At 31.7% G+C, this 27,783-nt stretch overlaps 3 protein-coding genes across 6 annotated transcripts in view; 2 read left to right on the top strand and 1 right to left on the bottom strand.

The window, feature by feature from the left end:
* Nucleotides 1-10,106: 10,106 nt before the first annotated feature.
* On the top strand, nucleotides 10,107-14,525 carry LOC128874584 (tyrosine--tRNA ligase, mitochondrial). Of its 3 annotated transcripts, none has more exons than XR_008456671.1 (4): nucleotides 10,107-10,423; nucleotides 10,610-11,505; nucleotides 11,629-12,036; nucleotides 14,312-14,525. XR_008456671.1 is itself a non-coding variant. In XM_054119434.1 (3 exons), the coding sequence occupies exons 1-3, from the start codon at nucleotides 10,296-10,298 to the stop codon at nucleotides 11,976-11,978; spliced, it is 1,374 nt and encodes a 457-aa protein (XP_053975409.1). In that variant the 5' UTR covers nucleotides 10,107-10,295; the 3' UTR covers nucleotides 11,979-12,268. The 3 variants fall into 3 exon arrangements, 1 of the variants encoding a protein (XP_053975409.1); XR_008456670.1 differs by lacking the exon at nucleotides 14,312-14,525 and adding an exon at nucleotides 12,214-12,339; XM_054119434.1 differs by lacking the exon at nucleotides 14,312-14,525 and having other exon boundaries at nucleotides 11,629-12,268.
* On the bottom strand, nucleotides 12,304-13,535 carry LOC128874586 (60S ribosome subunit biogenesis protein NIP7 homolog). Its single transcript, XM_054119435.1, has 4 exons — nucleotides 13,272-13,535; nucleotides 12,910-13,135; nucleotides 12,669-12,809; nucleotides 12,304-12,491 (listed from the first exon to the last, which is right to left on the bottom strand). The coding sequence occupies exons 1-4, from the start codon at nucleotides 13,325-13,327 to the stop codon at nucleotides 12,372-12,374; spliced, it is 543 nt and encodes a 180-aa protein (XP_053975410.1). The 5' UTR covers nucleotides 13,328-13,535; the 3' UTR covers nucleotides 12,304-12,371.
* Nucleotides 14,526-16,173: 1,648 nt separating the features above from the next.
* The window catches only part of LOC128875586 (elongation of very long chain fatty acids protein 6-like), a 52,541-nt gene continuing 40,931 nt past the window's right edge, over nucleotides 16,174-27,783 (top strand). The window contains exon 1 of one of the 2 annotated variants that reach the window (XM_054121290.1): nucleotides 16,174-16,435. The gene's annotated coding sequence lies outside the window, so the exon portion shown is untranslated. The remainder of the gene's footprint in view (nucleotides 16,436-27,783) is intronic. The other variant, XM_054121287.1, reaches the window with a different exon arrangement.

Below are 27,783 nucleotides of genomic sequence, written 5' to 3'. Positions count from 1 at the left end.
ACATAGCTTCTTTTGGAAATTGATCGGTGTACAAATACTTTCTACACCCACTGTATATTAGGTGTACACATAAGTTCGGTGCCTTTACATATATTCAGCTGTAATTATTAGGTTGTCCTAAAAGTTTCTTTCGTGAATTGCATTCAATTATTTTCTGTGGCAGTGTTTATATAAATAGACAATCTAATTTCTTAGACATTGATGCTGTAACAGTAATGGAGCGAAATGAATTGTACACAATTTTGTAATGTAACATAAAACATAAAATATTGTGTATATATTAATTATTAATAAAACGAAAGAAACTTTTGGGACAACCTAATACCTTTCAAACTGAAATTCTTTTCCCGCCGATCGGTGTCTTAAGGTATTAACTTCACGCTACTAGATTCACTATGTAACTTTAACCTCATTGGTGTATAACCTCGAAAAACAATACTTCGTACCACGAACCAATTCAAAATAAAACTTCATATATGAGGTGTGCGAATAAGGTCGGTGCCTTTACATATATTCACCTGTAACTACATTTTAAATTGACATTTTTTTTTCCGCCAATCGGTGTCTTAAGGGTGCGCAGGAGTCAGAACAGAATTCCGAATTGACTTCAGCGACAGTCGCGGAAAAAGTAGAAAACTCCGGGACAAGGACAGAGAGAGCGATACAACAATTGCAGGAGAGACGAGGACAGGGCAATTAGGCTAGCATGATTTTTTTTCCAGGATATTGAAGCAAAGAAGCAATATTTTCTAATAATTCTGGTTTTAATATATTCGTTACACTTAGGCGGATGCGACTACAAGGCCTGATGTTGAAAAAAGTATATGTAAACAAATTTCTTCTATAAGAAAAAAAAACGTACTTTTATTGTTTATAAAGTTTTAAGGCTGAAATTGCAAAATCAGGCCTTAATTGTTTATTTTACATTATTTGAGTTTGCGTTTCGTTAATGTACGGATCCTACATTTTCAAAATTTGAACTTAACTTAGAACTACAAAAACGATGTTCGAATATGCAACTAATTTTTTAAGAAGAAAGTTACACGTGATGTGAAAAACACAAATGCGTATAATTAATAATGATTCGCATGAACAGTCGTTACGTAATTCATTAATTAATATTTAGCGTGATCACCTTTCGCCATGAAAATTACTTTTTTTTTCATCTGGGTATAGTAATTATTAAGTTTATACATCCTGTTGTAATATTTGACCATTTCAATGGGCCTTACTCCTCGATTCATCAAAACTTGTATTCCGGATGTCGATGACCTTTCCAACATACCTTTCCAATTAAAAGTGGCTCTAGTTTTACTGTTCCACCTCATCGTGTGCGAATAATAACGAGTATAACGTCTGTATTAGGTGGACTGGAAGATAATGTCGGTTTTGCAATTTTAAATACTTGTTTAACGATAATTAACTCATTCATTTACCGATTTGGCATTCAAAATTTACACACTAATAAATATCCGCTGTTCACTCAAAATGCTGTTGATAACGAGAGCGATTACATAATTGATTAAAAATAGAAATTTATTAGAAATTTGTTTGAATTTAATATAAAAGAAACGATATTACTTTCCAGTCTACCTAATAGGTGTTACAGAATGTTGTCAGTGTTGGCAAATGTATCGAGATTTTGTCTTTAATACTACCGAATTTCTTCGGAAATTCACTGAAATTTCAAGTAAATCGAATTTTACAAAACACGTATAATAACATCATATGAAATATACAGTATAGTCTTGAATATGTACTTATTGGTTTAGGCGTGAAAAGGTATCAGGCAGACAGAGTTACTGTCGCATTTATAATATTTAGACTGCGGATCTTTATGCATTTATAGAAAATTTGAATGTGCAAGAAACTGCAAAATGCAAACAATATGCAAGAATATAAAAATAATTGAAAGTAAAGTTCATGTTATGATATTTGCAGAATAAAATAAATTCCTGTTTAGGTCTAATTTTTGTAGCCACGTTCGATTTTATTTGCAAGATTTTATTTTGCATAAAGATCCGTAGTCTGATAATATTAGTGTGAATTGTTAGAGTGAGTGAGTTTTATTAATAACGATGCAAAGTCATGTAATCAGACTATATCGTTTAATGTACTAGTCTTGCATTTATTCATTCTTTACATTCACTTATTTAATTTGCATTTGCTTAGATACCTCTCATCGTAATTTTCCCATTAGGGATATTAGTACACTGTTGAGAACCACTGGACCTCTTAGCCATTACTTTTAATACACAACCGCACCTGTGACTTTTCCAAAGAAAGACGAACGTGATTAATGGTTGAGGGATATCTAAACTTATTCATATCATGTCAGCATATAGTTATCACAAAATATTCAATATTCATATCTTATATCTATATATTCGATATTCATAACAGAGCAGTATATGATCTCCACAAATGGAGCCCACAACATCCCTTGTGGGAATACCTCGACAGATGTGCTTAAGAAGAACGAATTATAAATAAAAAACATCTGTGGGATGTAATACACCAATAATGGAAGGCAATCGATGTTGAAACTTTGAAAAAATTGATTCCTCGAGTGCCTCGAGTGGAGCATTACATTCATTGCATTGAGCATTGCACACAGATAGTTGAATGCAAAGGAGAAATATATAATTTTCTGTTGTATAGCATTTGACTTTAAAAACTAACACCAAAATTTGTACATCAGATATATTTTTATTACCGTTTCGTTGCTCTAGAAATGCCAATATTTCAAATATGTATAATTATAAAATGTCTAAATACATTAAATTGTACTTTGCTTACAAGAATTTTGTTTTTTAAAAGTAACACAAAAATTTGCTTTAGAAATTATAGATGTAGATTGTTGATTCAGATAAGATTTTAGGAGGACATTGCACAAACTTTAATTTTTCCGAAAATGTAAAAAGAAATTGATTTTTGAAAATTATTGTAGCAATATCTGGTGTTAAGAACATCAGTGGTTATCGAAAAGGAAAAAGAAAGTCGCGCGATCGCGTACCCACGAAAAAAATGATTTGGGTCAAATTGGTTTTCGAGGTTTCCTTTCTCTGTTGGAGGATGAAACTTCCTCGCAGGAAGTGGAAGAACTTTCAGTTTCGCAACGTAGAGATGCGCGTACGATACCCCTCCTACTGTGTACCGATGAAACGGCACGTAAACGCTATTGGTTTTTTCTATTTTCTGAGATTTCAAAGAACCAAACAGTGGCAACGGCCGTCGCTCTATAGTTTAAATAATAAACGTTCGCTCGTACTTCAACGGTGTGAAACTATACAAAATCTATAGCTACGAAAAGATATTAAGTTATAAAAATTCTAATGATATTTCTCGTTCTGTCATTCCATAGATAACGTGGTGGGAAAGTCGTTTGGAATTTCTAGAGCAACGAGACGGTAATAAAAATACATCCGATGTACAAATTTTTGTGTTAGTTTTTAAAATCAAATGCTTGTAAGCAAAGTACAATTTAATGTATTTAGACATTTTATAATTATATTAATATTTGAAATATTGGAATTTCTAGAGCAACGAAACGGTAATAAAAATATATCTGATGTACAAACTTTGGTGTTAGTTTTGAAAAACAAAATCCTTGTAAGCAAAGTACAATTTAATATATTTAGACATTTTATAATTATACATATTTGAAATATGTGTATTATGTGTGTGTGTGTGTGTGTATATATATATATATACGTATTTATTTATTCCATATTAATAACTTTTACACTATTTACTATAATATATCTTTCTATACTATATTATTACTGTATATTATTACTATATTCTATACTATATACTTCTATACTATTTGCTATAATATATCTATAATATATTTTTTATAATACATATCTTTCTACTACTAATGTACTATGCAGAGTTCCATAATTTTTAAAGGTAGACAATTTTATATGTAATATTTCAATGAATATGATGGAGGTGACTATAAATGGTGACTACAATGATTATGGTAGCAGTAATTGAGGTGACAAAGTTTGTAACCACTTTAGTGACTGTCATAAGTGTGACAACTATGGCCATGGCCATGACTATGGCGATGTACATATAATGATAACAATAACGATAACGACGACTATAATTACGATGATGGCAATGTTCGTAGGAATAACATATGGATCCCACAAATTGTGTTTATATTTAATAAAATAAAACCTACAGAAATGTCATAGCGATGAGACTTTACCAGAGCTTTAGTTCAGACTCTTACAATTTCGTTAATTTAAAATATTTTTAAATACAACGATTGCGACCCATGAACTAAGATGCATTCATTCGAATCCACTTAAACTTATTACCAGAGAACTGTCCGTTTGTCCCGAAAAAATTCGCAAATATGGACCTCTTTCAAAACGTCCTAGGCTTCCTCCCTTAACACCCATGGTCTAGATAGAAATTTTATCTTCATCCTGAAAATGTTGTCAAAGTGAAATAGCTACGTCCAATGAAGTGTAACTCGGTTGAGAACCGCTGGGAACGAGGAATCGCAAGGAAGAGTGGACGATTTAATCGCTGGTCTAGGATGAGACATCGCGAACAGATACCGCGCAGAGTAACAACGACCGAGCACGTAACCAGCCTCGTAAGCTAGTGAATGGGAAAAGGAGAGGTTTCATGTGTATGTATCACTCAATACGCCGGACGTCCCACTAGGAGAACGGACCGACCGCCCCGAGATAGAAAGGTTTGTGGATTCTTTCGTCCGACCGAAATGCGGAACGGCCATGGGAACATGGAGTAGAATCCCAAAGAGAGTAAGACAGCGTATTAGAAAGGAAGTCTTCAGGAATCTAAATTCAACAAGAGCCATCACGTGCTGCCCTCGATGAGGGCGCGAATAAGTGCACTATTTAAGGGGGAAAGTTCAGGATGCTGAAAATGAGACATATTTGCAAATTTTTTAAGAATAATGTACTAACCGGATCTTTATGAAACTTACAGGGTCCTTTAGTGGATATTTTTTGCAATACGAGATTGTACGTGGAAAGCCTTGTATTTGGGCATGCTCGTATACCACTCGAAGTTATGAATTTGCGAAGATCCCAGTCTTCAAGTTTTGCTTCAAACAGATTTTCTTTTTGATCATATATTTACATTGTCGATGCACTTATAAATCACGAGAATAATGCAAAATTGATAAAATATTAATAATTACACTATTTACAGTTTACAGCAAAAATGTACATTCAATGCCATAATTTTTTTCTTATGTATTTTGGCCTAGTAAACTTGAAAATCGCAAGAAAAAATTTTTCTATGGATAGGTTTTTTTTATATGAAAACGAACGAACACGGCGAAAGATTTCACCAAGATATCAAAACTATTGAGCAGCGCTATCAAGGATATTGGGATGAAAGATTGTTGGGAGACTACATTTGATTCCTCATCAGAGAAACGAACCCAACGAATAACAGAAGACAAAGCAAAGGCCGAAATTATTTCTAATCGAAATTAATTAAATAAATGTTTCCTATATAAATAGGAAAAAAATACAAAAACGGAGTAAAATTGGGATTTTTGTACATTTACTCAATTGTTCCTAACTCCGGCATTTATCCATAGATTTTCTTCAACAAAGGCTTATTTTCTTCGTAAAAGTACGATCTAATCGTAGACAATAAGAAACTGGACATAATTTGACAATTTCTATTTTTCCACGGCAATGGAAGAAATATTCGTGTTCTATTTTAGCCGAAAAAATCAAAGTTTCTCATATATATTGGCTCGTAATACTTAAACTATCGAAACGATTGGAAAATAATGTGAAAAACAATTGTTGGAAATTCGATTAGCTTTAATATGGCGTCTTGCGCGACTCAATTTTCTAACTCGAAATATGGCCTAAAATGTGAACGTATGTCAGAAGAAAATGGAAAAAAAATTCAAAAATTCATATTAAAAAAACCTATTCATAGACAAATTTTTTCTTGCGATTTTCAAGTTTAGTAGGCCAAAATACATAAGAAAAAAATTGTGGCATTGAATGTACATTTTTTTTTCTTTTTTTTTTTACTTTGTAAACTAGTGTTATACAGAGTGTCCCAAAAATGTTGAAGGTCCTTGAATGGGGTGTTTCGGTAGGTGATTTGAAACAACTTTTTCCTTAGCGAAAATGTTGCCCGGGGCATTGTTAAGGAGATATCAACCCTTTGCGCTCGAGTGGCGCCTCTAGGCCCTAGAGTCTAGGGCGACATATGTAGTATAAAAGTGATTTTTGAGGGTACAATTTCAATTTTACTTATATCAAAATACAGCTAATTATACAGCTAATTGAAATAATATACAGGGTGTCCCAAAAATGTTGTAACACCTTGAAAGGAGTAGTTCGGGGGGTGATGTGAAACAACTTTTTCCAACAATAAGCAAAATTTGTGGACTACTGAACTTCGCATATACAGATAAGTTGTAGGTGTCGATCAGATTGAGACTTGATTCATTATAATGGAAATCAGGTTGAAAACTCGAAAAGTTCGTAATTTAACGTAACAAAATGTCGAATAAATATTTTTCCTTAAAAATTTTTACACCTAATCATTGGCCTAAATCAATCCTATAATATAAATGTACTCGTCCTTCTAACTGGATGTGAAAATTTATATTAAAACAAGGAAGAAAATTAAATGAAAGAGAACTCTAGACAAATTTAAATAAAAGTACATAGATGAAAAACTTTCGGTTACAATCGATTGCTTGTGTTACTTAAAAATTAAATATACTGAGCTAGTATTCCTGAAGAATTTGTGTCACGCTACGTGATCGTAAACGCGTACATAGTTATTTCGATTAGTTTCGTAACACTTTATTGCGGTAATTCGTTAAAAAAAAAACTCACCTCCGAGGTAGCAACTTTTTGTTGCGCGTGTACATGCTCCTAATAACGTAGCACGAAACAGGTAGCCTGACTTAATAGACGTGTAGTCGGCTGAGTTTCCATGTTTCTCCCTATTTTTCCCGTGTCTTGTTTCTGTTTAAATAATCATTGAATTATTTTCTTAGCCGAAATGACTTTCTAGTATTACGCAACCGCGAGCGGAGCAGCCTGAAAAAGAAGAATTCACGGCTATGGTGTCGTAAACCATTCCTCTGGATGAGTCAAAATGTTTCATTATCATAAGTTCGCAAATCAGCTCTGTCAAGGCAAACATTGCTCTTCTGTTTGAATAGCTTGAACGATTTACCTGCTGCTATTCGTGACGAAACACAGCGAGAGTGATTTTTAGCACGTCACCGTCTCTATTCTATTTATTTTATTAAACCTTTGCACTCCAATGTCGAGTGTGACTCGACATCAGTTTTTATCTCAGGAGCTTCTTTGTCGAGTCCCACTCGACATCCTTGCATGCCCAAATCAATAGCGAAGGAAATTGTTTCAATAGATATCATACAATTGAAAATTACAGAAATATAACAAAAATGAGAATAAAACTGGTATTTAAGTGAATCTGTTTCTTCCTTTATTTAGTTAAATTGTCTTATCTTTTGGTTAAAGTAAATTTCAAATAAAACACTTAAAAGCGTTGGTAGTTGCTGATAACGAAATTGAAATATAATTCGGAGTGCAAAGGGTTAGTGTTAGACTATGTTCGAAATGGATTTTCGCAAAAAATAGATAGGTCGAGAAAATTCGTATCATCGGTGCCCTCTTGACCTAATTCCTCCATTTCACAATTAGGAATACAATGATCGTGCTAGAAATCTCGACGAGGTTCATAAAAATTACTAGTGTTACTAAACGTAACAATATAATAAAAGAATGACAAGTTACAAAAATACGAATAGTCGGAACACGAATTATTATTTACAATGATGTACCAAAAATTGTGAGAATTTAGTTCCTTCGTATCGTTTTAATCATTCTACGTATCTACTAAGTGGTACACTAACTATAAGTGTTAGTAGTTTGAAAAATGATTGTGTGTATACGTTTAAACCGAACGCAATGTATATGGAGTACTTGTCTAATAACTAAGGAGAAAATTAATTGCATAAAAATATATAATTAGAGTGTCGAATTCGATATAGAATTTTTTATATGGTCGACGTAACTGGCATCTTTCATAAACGGGGGGAAACCCCGATTGCCCTGTCCATTAAAGGACAAATAGATCCTTGCTGATTGCGTCAGACGGTGCAACGATTGCATGATTGTTGCAACTTGAGAAACTGAAATCTAATTCTTCCAGGGAATTATATAATTCATTTTTATCGTGTGGTTTTAATTTTTAGAGCACCGTTACGGGATGCCGCGTTATTCTTGTACGGTTCGATTAATTGATACAAGCCATACATTAAACAGTTTTATCTTTAAAAGATCCAGAGAACGATCTAATTGCGTGAGACCGTGCAGTATCAATAGTTATAACTAGACTGCGGATTTTTATGCAAAAGAAAATCTTTTTAAACGTGCCTATAAAAACTGAACCTAGATAGGACTTTATTTTACTCTGCAAATCTTATAGTATAAACTTTCTTACTTACTTTCAATAGTTATTTTATATTATTCCATAATGTGTACATTTTATAGTTAATTGCACATTCAAATTTTCTAAACATGCATAAACGTCTGCAGTCTAGTTATAATCTTTGTAAGATACATTTTAATTATACATTTAGAACGTACAACTTTTATAGCGTTGGTAAGAATGAGTTTCATTTTTTCAATTTTTCCAAAGTAAATGTATCCGAGTTTCGTTTCTATAAAACTTCCTTTCTAACGCGCTTGCGGTGCCCTCCTTTTGTAAGGTTCCCCACATTATGAGGTTCTGCTCCGTTTTCCCATGACCGTTTCACATACAAATCAGATCTGACGATAAAAAGCTTCTGTGTCATCGAGAACTCCGCTTCGCCATAATTCCACATGTTTCTGCATCGTATTTATTTAAACTCCAAGTCGTTCAGTTGTTTTTAAAAAAACTATTAATAGTTTCTCCTATCTGATATGTCAAAATTGTTCTTTGATTTAGAATGCCTAAATGTGCTAAAACTTTCATAACAAAAATTAAATTAAACAATTTTTTTCATACGAATAATGTCAAAATTGTTTGCCAAAATTACATTTTTTCTTTCAACTCCTACTATTTTTTTCAATTTTCTACCTTTCATTATCGATTTATAGGTGCATCGACAATCTAATTATATAATTATTAATATTTTATATATATATAATATACATTTTATTTATAATATTATTTATTATAAGTAAAATATATTATAATATTTTATATATAATTTTATATTATTTATAATATTATATATAATTATTATCAATTTTGTACTATTCTCATGATTTATAGGTGCATCGACAATATAATTTGTATAAATCTCAACCTAATGGACACTACAACTTACCTGTACATGCGAAGTTCAGTAGTCCACAAATTTTGCTTATTGTTGGTCTACTAACAGAATTCGGTTTTACAAATATTTGCTAGTATCTGTGCTCTCTTAGAATGTATAACAGTTTTATAACACAAAACGTAATAATGTTTAAACTTAGAAAAACTGCAGTTTAATGTATGATGCATAGTCAGTCCCATAAGTTTTTGTACCCCCCTATGTCTGCCGAAGAAATTTCTCCAAATTAAATGAATGATTTAATGTTTTCAAATAAATTTGAATAATATAAATATATGCATGTTTGGTTTATTATGAACATATTTATAGTGAAACATTTATTTGAAAACATCAAGCTATCATTCAATCATCCCACCTTCAATAAACGTAGAGAGTACGAATATTTACATAACTGTACATATAAAAACAAAACATCTTAAAATTCTGTTTCGGTATTATGATTTACATCTTACTAAAATCCTTAAAAATTAAATCGAAATTCTGATTTAGACAATCGTATAGCGTTTCCTAACACTTTACCGACCGGTAGAATCCTTTTTGAATCGTGTTTTACATAATTCATATAATGATGAAAACATATAATACTATCTCAGTAACAGATATCAAAATATTAGCGAAAAAAGTAAATTAATAAACTTCCAGTCGGTAAAGTGTTAATGATAACCAAGGGTTCACGTATCATGAAAATATCTGGAGAACGTGTACGTGTTGCCATCTGGCTTATACATATTTTACTTCGAACAATAGCTGTTGTCTTTACTTTTAAGGTTATGTTTCCCAGAGTATGCATTTCAGTAGCCAAAAAATCGTTGCAACTCAATAACTTAATAATTGTTAATTGAAAAAACTATGAGTAATTAATATTGAAGTTAAATCTTTTTTACGAGTCAACAATTAATTTAAAATGAATAATCTAGTAAGGTTATGTCCATACATAAGGCGGTTCAGTATTCGTCGCCTGCATACTGAAAAGTATATACTAGATGCTGAAAACAGACAATTGTATGAAGATATTTTTCCTGATATCCATATGTAAGTGTTTTTATTGTTGACACCCTTGATGTTTATTTTTTTTTTCGTTTTCAATTTCAAATGTGCATGCCTCTGTATACAAACCTTTATAGGTACATTTTTATCAAAGGAATTTATTTTTTGTTTAATTACTAATATAAAAACTTTCATATATACATGATCATTTAATTTAAACCAAATTTTTAGAGACGATATAAAGAAATTATGGAACAAACCTCCGCAATGCGTCTACGCAGGATTCGATCCAACTGCAGAAAGTTTGCACATAGGAAATTTACTTGTCTTAATGAATCTTCTACATTGGCAACGTCGCGGCCACCAAGTAATTATTCTGTTAGGAGGTGCAACAGGCTTAATTGGTGATCCAAGTTTTAGAAAATCAGAACGTGTTGAAATAGAGAATGTTGTGCTTCAAGAAAATCTGCTATCCATAAAAAATGATATAGAAAAGGTCTTTAAGAATCATGAAACATATTTTTATACAAGCAAACAGAGATTATTACCTCCAATAATACATAACAATTTAGAGTGGTACAAAGATTTGAATATAATTTCATTTATCAGAGAGAATGGAAAGTATTTTAGAATGGGCACAATGCTTAATCGGACCTCTGTGCAGTCTAGATTACAATCTGATAGCGGTATGAGCTTTACGGAATTCAGTTATCCTCTCTTTCAAGGATACGATTGGTTGCATTTAAAGCGTACATATAATTGCAATTTTCAAATTGGGGGTCAAGATCAAATGGGAAATATAATGTCTGGGTATGATCTAGTAACTAAATCCGTTAAAAAGCAAGTTTATGGATTAACATTGCCATTGGTCACAGCCGAAGGTGGGAAAAAGTTTGGGAAGTCTACTGGCAATGCAGTTTGGCTTTCTCCTTCAAAATCCTCTAGTTTTCAGCTATATCAGTACTTTGTTAGAGCAGAAGATGCCGATGTGGAGAAACTTCTACATCTCTTTACATTTATGCCCTTATCTAAAATAAAAGTTATTGTAAAAAATCATTTTAAAAATCCAGATTTAAGAATAGCACAAAAAATTCTTGCAGAAAATGTTACATTATTGGTTCATGGTGGTAAGTGAATAATCTTTTATAAACATTGATCGATACATTTCCTTTAATATAATTCACCAATAGCTAGTAGTAACTCATGCTATCTTCCTACATATAAATTTTATTGTAACATACTTTTTACAGAAGAGGGAGTAATTTCAGCAAAAAAAACATCTGCTATGCTTTATGATAGGTCTATTGAAGCACTGTCAAAGCTAAGTCCAAATGAATTGTCACAGTTGCTAGAAGGCGCTCCCTTAGTAGACATCCTCTCTGAAACTAGCCTTAGCGTTTATGATTTAGCAATGAAAGCAAACTGTTTTAAGACCGAACACGATGCAAGAAGAATTATCTCAGCTGGTGGTTTTTATATTAATTATCAAAAAATCACAAATGCAGAGGAAATTCTTGTACCTGGAATACATATTTTGAGCAACAATGTGACATTACTTAGAGTCGGAAAAAAGAATTATTATGTTGTACGGTGGGTTTAAAATGAACATAAAGGTTACTGAAATCTACTGTGACATTCACATCAAATAATTTCAGTTTGTAAGTATTAAAAATAAAACCGTTCAGCTGGTCAACTTTTTTACATTGTATTTGTAGATAAAATTGCAAAATGAAATCTGATTTATCTTATTTATTGTTAATCATTAATATTAACCCTTTGCATATTAATTCATTGATAACATCGTCAGTTCCTAAGCTGTTTGTATGTTCCTTCAGGAAGTGTAGAATGATATACTTTAAAATGCAGAATAGACTTTATGGAGATACCCGATATCATTTTCGGAATAAATACATGAAACAAGTATATACAATATATAGCCATTTATTTAACATTCTAACACTTACATATTATACAAAATATTTTTACAAAATTATTATATTAAAGAATCTTCTGAACGAATATACTCTCCTATATCAGCTTGATGAAAACACACTGTTGCCATTGGATCTGCATGTTTGCAATCCATTGTACTTTTTGCTGTAACTCCAAAACCCTAAAATAATAAATTCATTTCAACAAATTAACATTTTCTCGAATTTGTTGAGTATAGGTTATCGATGTGAACTTAGTATTTGCAGAATTATTAATTTATTCACTATTCATTTAATTAGAATTGTTAGAAATAATATTTAATAATGAAATTTGTATTGAAAGTTATTAGTTCAATTACCAGTGGTATGTCATTTGTCGAATAAATAACCACTCCTTGATACTGACTGGTATTTTCTGTAATTCTACTTAATCCAGACTTAGAAATATGATGTCCATATAAAAATTGTTGTTCAGCAGATGGTTTAAGCCAGATTTTATGCTAAAAGTGAGAATTGAGGCACAACATTATTTTAAAAATAGTAATTAGAAAACCAAATTATATTCTGATGAGATATAAAGGAATTACGAAGTACAATTACTTGTGCATATGGAGTTAAATGATATAATGCAGTAATATGTAGCCTGAATTTTCCTGATTTTGTAAATTTTCCAAAACATGTTCCAAAACACGCTAGTTTATCTGGAGCTACCATACTTGCTAGTGGCAAAATCTTTTCTGAAACATAATATACCCTGCCTTTTCTTTCCCGGAAGCAATAAATGCCATCTGGGCGGTCAATTAATACTTTCACATTGTCACCAATACTGAAAAACAAATTAAATTAAAATTAATGTTAATATTATTACTATTACCATCAATATAACCTTTACCGCTATTGTAACATTTTTAAATATAAAATACTTTCAATTCCTTTTATCATGAAATACAAACCACACTTACTATTTTGTTAGTTTTTCTAAGACAAGCTTCGTTTTTTCTTCCGTTAAACGTTTCATTTTTTAATTGTTGTCCTAATTACTTTCGATATAAACAAACTTTCCCACATGTCACAGTACAGGGTGGTACAGGGTGCGCAGGAGACCGAGCAAAACTCCGAGTTGACTTCAGCGACAGTTGCGGAAAAAGTAGGAAACACCGGGACAAGGACAGAGAGAGCGATACAACAATTGCAGGAGAGACGAGGACAGGGCGATTAGGCTAGCATGATTTTTTTCCAGGATATTGAAGCAAAGAAGCAATATTTTCTAATACTTCTGGTTTTAATATATTCGTTACACTTTGGCGGATGCGACTCCAAGGTCTGATTTTGCAATTTCGGCCTTAAAACTTTATAAACAATAAAAGTACGTTTGCTATCTTCATTTTATTGTTTATAACGGATATATTAAAACCAAAATTATTAGAAAATATTGCTTCTTTGCTTCAATATCCTGGAAAAAGATCATGCTAGCCTAATCGCCCTGTCCTCGTCTCTCCTGCAATTGTTGTATCGCTCTCTCTGTCCTTGTCCCGGTGTTTCTTACTTCTTCCGCAACTGTCGCTGAAGTCAACTCGGAGTTTGGCTCTGGCTCCTGCGCACTCTGATGTTAACTTAGTGATGGGCAAAACCCTAGGCTTCGAATGATTCTGAAGTTTGCCGATGTGTTTGTCTCGTTTCCTTCTTTGGAAAATGTTCAAAAGAGGGAACGAGACAAACATGTCGGCAAACTTCAGATTTACTCGAAATCTAGGGGTTTGCCTAAACACTAAGTCAACATTTTATCGATAGAGTACAACAATTACGCTGTAAATCAATTTAAAGTTACTATTCTCGCTTGATTTACGTAGTAGTAAATCTGGCATAGTATTTAGAATATTACAATGGTTCGCAATTTAATATCAAAATAAAAAAAAATTATGTTAAACATTGATTTTTAGACGTTATTATATCTATTATATTTATATTGCATCATAAAGTAATATAAATCAATTATTTTCAGACAAACTACAGTACTGTTTGTATTCGAACGCGCGTCTTCTAACCTCTCGTACAGCTTGCCAGATCTCTCAACTATGTCAATTGGTCAATAGCAGAAGACAAAACGCATTATCCTAGTATTCTTTAATTTATTATTAATACTACAAGTACCCTCGAAGTATTTTGTAAATTAATATATGTTCTTTAGATATTGTTCTATTACACATACAATTTTCGATCCAATCTCGGCGTTTATTACTTTGTAGCACGTAATTGAGTGTGTTGAAAACGCATTTTCCTATAAAAGTCCACGTTAAAATGTAAAAACTTGAAACATTTATTTCTTAGCTTTTAGGTACCCTAGCTTTCCCAAAATTTGTGTGGGTGTTTTTGGAATGAAATCTAACCCGTATACAAATTTTTATAACTTTCTTGGCGTTATTTTTATGTGCATTAGAGCCTCCTTAATTCAGTTGAATTTCGCGCCCTACTTTCCCCTTCCTGCACCTCTGCCTTATAGTTCCGAATCGTGCCGCTCGTGACCGCTGAACTCAGTTCAGTGCTTGTGTCGCGGTCGGAAAGGATATAGCAGGGCCGGCGTGACTTTTCGCGGGGCCTGAATTCACATTCAAATCCTACACTTAAATTTTACAACGAGGAATTATTTATTTACAAATGCTATATATATTTTATAAGATGAATATTAAATAATAATACTTTGATGATTTTTGTCACTCCTTTTAATTTAATCATGGCTACTAAAAAAATGTCTTGCGTCTCAACAAAAATTGCTTCCATTTGTTAATGGTATCATCAGTCTGTAAAAAGTTAATCAATATCGGTGTCTTTTAATTCAGTAATTTTTGTAGACCGCGGGGCCTTTTAAAACGCGGGCCCGGGTTCAAGCTTTAGTGTTGTCCGTAACCAACGTCTCCCATGCTAAAGTTACGAGTAAGCAGTTGTGCGCAAGCGTTACAGTCAATGGGCGATAGCAGTGGGGAAAGGCGCGAATTGAAATTTTGGACGGTTTGCCGAACTACCTTTGAGTATATAGAAATGTATATAGAAATATAGAAATGTATATAGAAGTGTATATTGAGTATATGTCTATATGTATACTCAGAGGAACTACTCTTCGACCATTGGTCAAAGCTGCAGTCAGCCTGTCATCGAGATGGAATTTTTGCTATAGTTCTCGAATTTGACACATGCGCATTAGCGTCAAGTCTCACTTTTGGTATGGAGATGTTGGTTACGCTCTGCTCAGTGTATAAAGAGTTTAGGCTTGAGCAGTCCATGTATACAGGATGTCCGAAAAATGTTGTAACACATTGAAAGGGGTGGTTCGGGAGGTGATTTGAAACAACTTTTTCCTTAGCGAAAATGTTGTCCGAGGCTTCGTTATGGAGATATTAAGAGACAACCCCAACCAATCAGAGCGCGCGTATATCGTTGGAGCGGTCGTGGTAGCGAAGGCTACGAGCTAAGCGGCTGCGTTAATGTCCTTCGATGCACGTCGAGTCACTTGTTCGCGTACGAGCGTGGCCGCTTAGCTCGTAGCCTTCGCTATCGCGGCCGCTCCAACGGTATCCACGCGCTCTGATTGGTCAGTGTTTTCCGTTAATATCTCCTCAACGAAGTCTCGGACAACATTTTCACTAAGGAAAAAGTTGTTTCAAATCACCCCCCGAACCACCTCTTTCAAGGTGTTACAACATTTTTCGGACACCCTGTATGTCGAAGGATCACAGTAAAACCGCGCGAGACGCCTATCTTTGAGGTTATGCAGGTCAGAAACTTTCCTCTAACGTCTAGTGATTCTAGTGATATGCGGGGAATTCCGTGTTGAATGCAACGCGGCGCTCGCGTGTCAATCCGTTGGCAGTGTGATTCGCCACACTACCATTTTTATCTTGTTGGGCCGGCGGCGTGCGTGAAAATTATTACCACTGAGAGTCAGCCTTCCCCACCGTGTTCAACGAATATGCCCACTTAAAATAGGCAGCCGCGACTGTCCGGTTATTAATTCATCTTCATCTTTCCGTGTGCACAAACGAAGTAAAATAACGATCCTCTGTGATCTACCTTGTGTCTTCTTCCTCCATCGACACGTTCTCAACCCATCACATTCTTGGCCCACCTTGTGGTATGTATTACCGATTTTCATATTTTCTCGAATATTTCTATCCCCTATTAGAAAACTCTTTGTATTTGCTTACAAGTTAGGCCGCCTCTTTCTCGTCCAGTGTCCCGAGGAAATTTCTAATCTCGGCTTTACCGTTTCGCGAATCCAAAACAGCCGTGAAAGTTTAAACCTGCCGAACACCGTGTATTAGACATTTAGCTAAGGATTTTCTGCACTTTTCTTAAGTTTGACCGTATCTCGAAAACATTCGGTTCCTTGTTTTCGAGCAATTCTATCGACACACTGTTACAACTTTCGGTTGTATTGGCATAGTAGTTTCTATGTTCTATTTTATGTTGTGGTTTCCTTTTCATCTTACACCCTTCTTTGCAATTAATTGCTTGCTAGTTTACGTGTGTATTTTCTTTGATAATTCTATGTATTTTCTATGTATTTTATTGTCTTCTAATAATTACTCTGCTGTAGCTGGCAATTACTTGTGATTGATTGCTGTTATATATTTTTAATTATATTTGCTATTTCATGTTTATTCTGTCCTTCATTTTTCATTTTATACTTCAGAATGTTAAACTTTTCGAAATTACATTAATAACACAACGTGTTTATTTTGTAATTCGCGTATCATTTCTGATTTAAAGTTTATGTTAATTAGCCGGGGATAATAAATAAACGTGAAATTCTGTATGAGTGCTAGAGAAAACGTAAAAAATATCGTTACAATTACATTGTCTTTTAATATACTATTTTACGATAAATTTATGCCAAAAATGTGAAAAAGTGTACTGGGTAGTTCGATTTCATATTTCGAAGTAAAAAATTTCGTCTAATGGTTTTATCTGATGTAACGTAAGTAATCGAGAATAATATATAAACGAAATAAAGACCTACATGTTTAAATTAATTCCAAAAAAGTGTCCGCGGCGTAACAAGCATCTAACAACCATTAAACAAATGTAACGTGCAATTTATACATTTCGTAAAGTGATAATACTTTATTTAAAAAATTATGATTTTTTCATATACCTGAAACGTTACGATTTTATCGCGTATTTTTATCGAATGTGTAAAAATGTTTATCAGTATTCCGTATCGGTACCTCCACTTTATTCCTATAAACACACGTTAGCTAAGTGCTCGTGAAACACGTGGTGGAAATTATCTGGCGAAACTAGTAAAACTTTTGTATACAATTTTAATTCGGTTATTACAGCACTTCCTTACATATGCAATCATACTTTCTTTCGTTATAAAAATTACGTTATTGGACTTATTTTTATGTTATTAAAAAATCGGTTATTATTAACTTTTGCAAAATTTGGCAAAGTCCTAAAACCTGAAGAGTTGATTACGTTTATTGTTTGCTCGTTAAAACTGCCAAACGTATTAACTCGTCACTCGATTAAACTCGATTAATAATAGTAAATTTTTCTGTATGGACACGTGGATCGATTTTAGTAATCGTAATCATTATTTTGGATTTTAGTTTTTAAACGGAAGATAAAGATTTTCAAGCTTCTCTTTTAACGATATTTCTTAATTTTCTGTAAGTGTCGCGTAAACAACGTATGCCAGTGATTCCCAAAGTGTGACCCGTGTCTTCACAGGGAAGAGAGAGAAAAATAATTATTGGTAAAGTTGAATAATAAAGAAATTAAGTCTTATGAAATAGTAACACTTATAGTTAGTTAGCTTGTGCCACAAACTGTAGTCTTTCTAACATATTTTAAATTAGTTTCATATTGATTGGTATTCAAGTTTCCGCCGAAAATAATCTGTACATATACTAATTGATCGCTGTCATATATTTTTAATTATATTTGCTATTTCATTTTTTTTAAATGTTTATTCTATCCTCCATTTTTCATTTTGTACTTGAAAAAGTTAAACCAGGGACTAAAAAGTTTGGGAACTTCTGACGTAGACTGTATCGATCAACGAATGATTATCTCGTTTTTAATAGTTACTTCTGACGTCACAAATTGAAGAACCTCGCGGTTTTTTTGTTATTATACTTTGTTTTCTTCGTCGTAGACTTTGGAACACCTTGTTCATTAAAACAGCTAAGCCGTGTGCTATAGCACTAATGAATTACAAATGGCCGGCGATATGTTAAAATTTAACTATGATTCCATGGAATAAATAGATATTAAGATATTATAGATAAAAAGCCGATTTGTATAATACAAATTGTAAAACTAAATCAATTATACAAACATAGATAGGTTCAGGATTCAGCTAATCAGATTTCATAGTTCACCTTTCGCACATGAGAGATTCTATACGTTTCTTACTTAAATTCACAATTACGGAATTTAGCTTGTTATAACAATGGAAGAATAGAATTAACATGAAAAAAACTGCCAAATGTTTTATATAAATCTATCTAAAAGTGACGAATACCGAATAAAACTTAATCCACCTGGTCAGATATTCGACAATGATCGAATAAGAATTCAACTGTTCAGTCGAGTGAATCGAGTAAATTGTCGTACATTGGTTTTACTCGTCGCTTTATATTCGAATAGAATTTTTCTCATTGGATACTAATAATATTCGGTGTGCTTTCTTTTTATATAAATTAAACGATCGTTTTTCACATCGAGTTATTCCGTCTCGTTTTCTCGTTTTTCTCTCACACGAATACGATAACAGAAGTAATCATAGAGAAAGTTGTAAGGTATGATAGTTGCCTGGTATAATACATGCATACATCATACTATGTGTCGAACACGCTGCGTGTTGGAATTCGAATTCGAAATTTCTTATGTGAAACAAATGTAACTGGCTGTTGACAATTACATCGATATTACCTTGATGATGAATGCAACATATATGTATATAAATATTATTCGATATCTTTTATTTTTGTATGAATATTTATAGAGAAGTTGGAAACATAAGCAAGACAACTACATATAAGATAGCAGAATATATTTTATTTTAACGACCTCGAAGGACATTACAACTTTAGAGTGTAATTTGAATATTTAAATATGTTTCTTTGAAGATTGTTTTTAACGAACGTGTGAATAGTTTCTATCTTGAAGATAAAACTTAGTGAGGAAATTCTTTTCACGAAGTAATTTATGAAATAAATATTATTATGGAAATATATTTACACTTCTATTATTGCCTATACTTAATGTCAAAATATTTAGACATCTAAACTTAAAAAAAGGGACAAAACAATTTTGAGAATTATAAAAGGAGACTAAATAAAAGTCTGGATATATTAAATTATTTAGTCCAAAAATTCCGTTTATCTAAAAGGCAGCTTTATCATTAACAATAACGTTAGAGATGTTAAGTTTTAGATCAAATTTATATAAAATTGGAAGATCAAATAAAGGTGTCGATGGTAGATCCGCTTTTGTTAACGTGAATTACTTAGATTTATCAACGATAATTTTGAATTTTTATTCAATCAAGTTCAAATTAAACTTTACCTACTCTGTTTCACGAAAACATTGTTACGTATAGTGTGCACAATTTACGTTTAAAAATTATTTTTCTTTCAAATATTTCAAGCACAAGATATATCTTTCCAAATGTGTATACTTTCGATGCAAATAAGCGATGAAAATATTGACATCATGTACCCATTTATATCATAATTATTTGTTGAAGTGGCGAGGTATTACATACGTTGAAGTCGTACGATCCGTACAAAGTCCATTGTATCGTTATACCCGTCGGATGGTGTCACGTGACAATGTTTACTATCTGAACATCACAGGAAAAAGAAATTTATTTTTCCCTCATAACGAACCGGTGAATAATTTCGGCAAATTTTCGGAATTTTATCTTGTTTCTAATCAGTAATTTATCGTAGTTGAATTTCAAGTTCATGTAGTTCAAAAGATTAGGTTTCTCGGTGATAATATGATACAAACTAATTTATATTATTGTTTTTTATTTCATTTGTATTCCACTTAATTAGGCAAATACAGAGATACAGTACAACATGACATTTTTAGGAACATTCTTATCATTTGTATACATATATACTATATTAAAGTATAGATATAATTTATATTTGATATAAATCATTAGGTAGAATCAAGACAAAATTTCGAAAAATTGTCAAAATTATTCACCGTTTGGTTTTCAGGGGAAAATAAGTTTCTTGGAAATTTATATATAATTTTGCATGAATAGATATTCAAAATATAAATTATTAATTTGAAAGAGGAATCTTTATTCTCATCAAAAATAGGTAAATTAAAATTAGTTTAAGAACCAAGAAATTTACACACTATATTTGGTACGAAAAATGCTACCTAATTGCAGTAACAAAAAGTTTCTATGTTTTTAGTTTTCAGTTTTTGTACACATGAATTTAAAGCCTACTTACTTCGTAATTAGGTTCAATAATTGCTTGCATTGCTATTTGTTTTTCTCAGCTAGTTGTTGCTGGTATTAAGAAATTTATTCTTAATGTAACGTTTTTATATTCTTTATTTAACGTTTTCGGTATACCGTCACCAATTGCAATAATTATTCTTACCGAATAATGTTAATGTCTGTTAAAGTAAGGGATTAGAAATAATTATTGTAACTATACTATTAAAATGGTCTGAAATACACTGAAAATAAAACAAGACTATATAGAACTATGTTTTATAATTCAAATACAGTAATTATGCAATCGAAAGTTGCATAGTTCTAGTTAATTTATTCCATTGTAATTCGCTTTAATTCGATTCTCATTGAAATAACAATTTTAATAAGTTTTCATGTTTTACGTTTTGCTTTCTCTTAAACATCAACATAAACAAAATTGCGATCTTGCTGTGTCGTGCCCTTTATTCGTCCATCGGTAATCAAACAGTGGGCTGATCTGCGCACGCATCGGTTTTTCATAGCAGTGGACTGCCATATGCTTTCGCAAGCGTTACCACCGTGACACGTGCACCAGTATGGGGGACGAAATGTTATCTGGCTAATGATTAACGACCGTATTTATAGTGTAACAAAGTCACTAATAAATACTTACAATGATCGAATAATCATTCGATACGATTATTGATTTATTATCTAAACTTCAATGGTATTGGTGATTTCAAATCATCGGGAAAAACTGTCCGGCAGCAAAGTGTAAGGGGTTTCTAAAATAGTACTCTTTTTTGCAATAAAAAGTGATATAAAGTGGTAAAAAAATTAAACAAGTCCAAATGTTTTTTTATGGAACCAAGTGACAGTGATGCTCTACCAGATACAAGAAGTTTCAATCCGATTGGTCCATCCGTCTCGGAGTAAGAAGCAGCACAAAATTTTTCGGTTTTTTGCATAAAAAAAAACGGGACCATCTGAGAGAGATATTGAAATTTAAAATGCCGTATCGGTTACGATTAACCATTGATTCAAGTAATTAAAGCGAATGCAATCATCAATCATACTTCACTCGTTATGTTAATGGATTTCATCTTACACAACCCTCAGGGTTAATAAGAAAAAAGTAGTTACTTGGATGGATAACAGCATTTCATGCAAATCAAAGGCAAATGTTGCTTTTATGTATTTATGTAACTATTTCATCTTGGGTAAATATGAATTACAGAAAATCGTTGGTGATTTTCTCGTGACCAAATTTCTGAACTATAAAAACAATTTTTGCTGAAGGAAAATCGCATATACACAATATTGCGTGGAGAGCAATTCCAATTAGGAAAATTTAAGAATACCAAATTATTTAGTTGAAGTTTTGATTTTTTTATTCAGTTCAATCAGAAATGCACTTATATGATAATTAAATTAACAAATTTAATCACATGAGAAATACGATAATTGTGAGCAATGAAAGTTATACCTTTATTGTTATAATATACCGGTTTTATTTACACAAAAAAAAAAAAAAAATCTTAACCCCAAAACTTTAATTTATAATTTGAAATGTTAATTTAGATTTAAATGAACTTCTACACTGAAAATGTCAATCAATGGAATGAATGCAATTTTTTTAAATTTGTACGTATAATTTAATTTAAATAATTTAATTTTTAATTTTTTTATTGAACTCCAAATAACTGGAGGCACGTGAAGAATATTTTGTTTATCCAATGGAAAAAGTTCGAATCATGAAGGTTAATTATCGACCATTAAATGATTACAATTTTTATTACGATTGAATCAATAAGTTAGGTGATGTTAATAATAGTATTCGATACTTTCCCGGAAGGCATATGGTTTTTAAATGAACGAATGGACAAGCGAATTAACTATGAAATGGGAACAAACGAATTGTAAAACGCATTCAGAAGTGTAATTTGCATTTCGAATACTTCATGTGACGAAAACGTGATAATGAGCCAGTACGGTTAGCAATTCAATAAACATTCTATGTTTATATCACGTGTGCATATATCGAATACGATGACCGTATTACGAATGATTAAACATTGTACGAGACTTTCTTGAGGTAGAGTCAAGCAATGGTATTACCTTTCTCGATTAACTATTTTATTATTATTTCTGATGTGTGGCATGCATTTGGTGTAGAATGTAATTCGTACATTCATCAATTTCTCAAAAAACTTTTGTGTGAAATTGTAGTTTTTTAACTCCTTTTTTTATAATCAATGATATTCTACATATCCTTGGAAATCTCTAGAATATAGTTTAAATAACCAACAAGAGTGTTCTAACTTTTAGCTTAATTTAGAATGTTCTAACATAGAAAGCTGACGTGACTCGATTTTTCAAAAATTAATTTTGTTTGTGAACTATTTTAATTTGCAGAAGGGCTCGTTTTGATTTGACGAGGTTTCGACGGCTTTGATAGAAAAATGTATCTTTTCAAAGACTTCAAATATTAAGATAATATACTGTTTTCAATCTTTGATTTTTCCTTAAATTTTCATTCAATTTTTCCATTAATTGAAATTTTTATTTTATCGAACTGTAAAATTGTTCGTTCTAATTCAATATATAGTGGGTATAGAATGTATTCGTAAATCGATCAATTTCCCAAAAAACTTTTGTGTGAAATTGTAGTTTCTTAACTCCTTTTTTTATAATCAATGATATTCTACATATTCTCGAAAATCTCTAGAATATAGTTCAAACAACAATTACTAGTTTATATAATTTGCGAAATTAACAAGAAAATACGAAAAATTGGTAGAAATATAAAAGCAATAAGTATTCGCATAGTTCTTATGACGAAGAATTTACTGTAGAATTTGTAACATCAGTTTATTGCTTCGTGGGAATTAGAAAACATTACATTTCCAGTAAAAAAGACTTAAAAAATGCGCTAATAAAGGAAACAAGATCCCACTTCGAATAACTAATAATTTAGTTAATTTAACGCTTAGAAGAGTTGCTGCAACAATTACAAAATCAAAAGGAAATCCCACGATGTATTAATTATTTATAAATTAATCTAAATTTCGTTTTCTTTTTTCTGAAATGAAGTTTTAAAATTTTAACACTTGTACGAATACTTCTTGCTTCTGTATTTCTATCGATTTATTGTTTTTTCTTGTTGATTTCTCACTTATACAAAATATTTAATCTTTTCTGTATCTATTTTTACTGTATCTATTTTAGAGATTTCCAAAAATATGTAGAATATCATTGTTTAAAAAAAAAAGTTAATAAATTACAATTTCACATAGCTTTTTTGGAAATTGATCGGTGTACGAATACTTTCTACACCCACTGTATACCATACAAAAACTAAACATGAGCAAAACATTTCATTATGATAATTGTATTATACATTCTCAAAGGTCACTTAATTGAAATGAAAAAAAAAAGTTTATTAATACAGTAACTAAACTAAGTGATGTACATTTAGGATAGTTCTCTTAAAAAAGCAGAACAGCCAAAATGTTGATTTGTTTATCAGTTGTATTACTCTTCGAATAACTAAACATATACAGAATAAGAGTGAATTATATTAGCAATTGTTTTAGTAGCTAAAACAATTCATATCTTCACTACTCGATCAGTAAAAAGATATTTCTTGTTTATTTAATTCCAGTCCAGTTTACTACTAAAAATATTGAACAATTCTGGGTTTATTTTCTGGTTCCGAAAATGTTTGTTTTAATAAAAAGAAGTACGTATACAATGGTCCACAAAAGAGTTCGTACTTGCATCCGTTTGGCATTAATTTTTTCGATAAAAATTTCAATGAATAATTTTGTTGCGCAGTGTAATACAAATAAAACTCAATTGACCAAATTTTCTTCTCGCATACGAAGACTTTTACGGCACACTGTAGATTGCATCACCGTAATCTTTGTTATTGTAGTTTTAGATGCTAATAATTTCAACGTTCACGCATAATGCAACTGCCGAACGAGTTTCATTTATAGAATCGACCGCGGTCGTCTTTTTACTCATTTTTCCGAAAAGTAGTGGTTTTAAGGATATGTAGGGAACCCCGAATCTGTTCAGAATGGAATGTTGTCCAGCTTTTATGTAAATTTTAACTTTTAATCCCATCGATGTATAAATCCACGAACTCGATCATCATTCATACATGTGCATTCTGGTTTCGCTGTATCCTCGTGAACAGTATAACCTGGCAGAATTGAGAAGAAATTATTTTAGCTAAACAAAATCGATAGAATATTTATAGAAAATGATAGTATTTCGTTTGTAATTGATTGTATCACCAATAGTTTCTTTTGTACCTTCGTCAATTAATAATTAAAAAAATGGTCAGCACCCGACATTCAGATTTTTGAAATCTGTTTTTTCCCTATTCTTTAGAATCGTTTGTACCCGTTTCTATCGCATTTCGTTTCGTTTGCACCTCAATAGTTTAAATTTTACAATCAATTATTTATACGCGTAAGAGAGAAGTTTGTCAATTTTCAATATCTTTAAAATCTGTTTTTTCCCCATTCTTTAGAATCTCTGGTACCCGTCTGTGCCGCTTTTCGTTTCGTTCGTACCTCAATAGTTTAAATTTTACAAGCAATTGTTGATACGGTTGAATTATTTTTTTCACGTATAAACAATTGCTTGTAAATTTTAAACTATTGAGGTACAAACGAAACGAAAAGCGGCACAGACGGGTACAAACAATTCTAAACAACAGGGAAAAAACAGATTGCAAAAATCTCAATGTCAGGTGCTGACCATTTAAAAAAATTTTTTTTATTTATTAATTGATAAAGGCACCAACGAAACTATTGGTGGTGCAATCAACTACAAACGAAATGTTATCATTTTTTTTTATAAAAAAAAAAAAATTAAATTTTGAAAAGTCGTGTACCAGGTTCACATAGTTATTCATTATTCATCTATTAAATTATTCATTATTCAAACAGTATAATTTAACACTTTGAAAATGTATTTAGGTTTCGTACAAGAGCATTTTCATATACGTTCATTTAAACTCTAGTAAACTGTATGACATACTTATTTAGATTTGAGGTAAATATATCTTACAAAGATTAAATAAAAGTAATCGTATTTTTCACAAATTTACAGAGAATGTCATAGGAAAATTCAGCTCGTGTCGATACTTTTCTTCGCTAAAATCATAAGTATCCTCAAAGTGCTAGAGTAATTGTAGATGTATATATCATCTGAAAATTCATTGTAACATTAGAAAAGAATCATTATTATCCATGAACCACATTGATAATAATTTATAATTATGTTACTGCATTTAAAAACATGTAGTAGTCTCTAATAGAAAGATAAGTTATACGCTAAACTTGTCCAAAACAATACACAATTATACAATAAACACATAAACAAAGATACTACTGGTTATAAAATTGATTGCTCGACTTATTATACATTGGTTTATCTAAAAGGAAATAGAATTAAATGAACATAAAAACTGTGACAACGTGCGTTAAAAAGATAAATAAAAAAAATGACTCTACTTATCGTAAACTTGTACGCATTATAATAATTAATATCGTTACCACTTAAATGGTCATTATCGTGCCACTTTATGATTATTATCAAGAATTTCTATTAGACGTAACAAATTGTGAAATATCAATCTTTTTACACGTAATACTAAATATGTTAAACTAATAATAAAATTGTTTTGTTTATTTATAATATTTCTTTTCATTGATATAGCCATGTGAAATTAATTCATTCTAAATAAATTCTTAAATTATGGATATAAGCAGCTAAGGTATGGAAGAACAAATTACACTGCGCAACAAAATGAACGCAACAAAAATTTTTCTTAAAATTTCACTAAATTTTAAATAACCACGACTCCGCGAAAAATGATTGTATCAGGTAGATTTTTTTTTGTTTCAAAGCTTGAAGTCTCCACTTTGAGCAGAATTTGTCAAATTTTGATTTCCTCCATCCCCCTTCCCGCCATCTCCTTTACAACAAGGTGATTGTTTTTTGTTTTTTTTTTTTTTAAGTTTGCGCACTTTGACGCGCTCCGTGCAATGATTTATTCTCCCAAACTTTACAAAAATTAAATAAAATAAAATTCTCCTCAAAGTTTACACTTTTCCGCACAAATTAAAAAAAAAGCGAAGTCTCTAAGATTTTTTTGTGGCGAAGATATGAATGTTACAAGTTACTCATGCATTTTACTCAGTTTACGCTTGTTAACGGCAGCATTAGCGTGAGCAGCCTTGGTGCGTTTGTAGTGTTTACATTCGTGATACGTGCATTACCAGTAATGCTCGTCCACATACTGCAAGATGTGTCCGCGACTTTCTCGAGGACAGTAACATTCAAGGTACTGCCGCATCCAGGAATGACTCCGGATTTAAATCCTATCGAACACGTGTGGGATATGATGGAAAGGAGGCTCAAAAATGTAGAGAGACCGCTAACTACCCTTTAAGGGGTTAGTCGCAGTCAGGAAAACGAAAATGGACACTTTCTTGCGTGTTTTTTTTAAGGTATTAAATAATCATTTTTATTAATGAAATTTAAATATATGACAAAATATATCTTAAAGAACTATAAACAAATTTTTGTTTCAAGTAAAGGTTAATTCATTTCGTCATAACAGGCGATGGTGTGGCTGGCCATTTTATTTTTTGGTGAGGAAGATTTCTCCAAACTGGTATACCTGAAAACAAAAATAAAGGTAGATTTGGAGAATATATTAGACTAACGGGTCCCTGATCGAAGGATTTTGGAAAACATTAATTTAAAACAAAGTGACGTACATTTGAAGTTGAAGTTCAATTTTCATTATAAAATTAAGTGATTAAATAGAGAATAAAAAGAGAAGTATATAAGAAAATAAGAAATTCTTCGATCAGGGACTCGTTAGTGTAATATATTTTACAAGTGGCCACCCACGCCATCGGCTGTTATGACAAAATGAATTAACCTTTTTTTAAAACAAAAATTCTCTTATAGTTCTTTAAGACATACTTTGTAATATA

Source organism: Hylaeus volcanicus, chromosome 4, assembly GCF_026283585.1.
Source record: "Hylaeus volcanicus isolate JK05 chromosome 4, UHH_iyHylVolc1.0_haploid, whole genome shotgun sequence".
Classification (NCBI taxonomy): Eukaryota; Metazoa; Arthropoda; class Insecta; order Hymenoptera; family Colletidae; genus Hylaeus; species Hylaeus volcanicus.
Note: the sequence above shows the minus strand (reverse complement) of the source record. Positions and strands in the feature narration are given on the sequence as shown.

Bases quoted from the DNA above. Each gene is read 5' to 3' on its own strand.
- LOC128874586 (XM_054119435.1), bottom strand. From the start codon at position 13,327: ATGAAACGTTTAACGGAAGAAAAAACGAAGCTTGTCTTAGAAAAACTA. The intron at 13,136-13,271 runs GTAAGTGTGGTT...TTTGTTTTTCAG, and splicing joins TTAGAAAAACTAACAAAATA to TATTGGTGACAATGTGAAAG. The intron at 12,810-12,909 runs GTAATTGTACTT...TCTCACTTTTAG, and splicing joins ATTTAACTCCATATGCACAA to CATAAAATCTGGCTTAAACC.
- LOC128874584 (XM_054119434.1), top strand. From the start codon at position 10,296: ATGAATAATCTAGTAAGGTTATGTCCATACATAAGGCGGTTCAGTATT. The intron at 10,424-10,609 runs GTAAGTGTTTTT...CCAAATTTTTAG, and splicing joins ATTTTTCCTGATATCCATAT to AGACGATATAAAGAAATTAT. The intron at 11,506-11,628 runs GTAAGTGAATAA...TACTTTTTACAG, and splicing joins TACATTATTGGTTCATGGTG to AAGAGGGAGTAATTTCAGCA.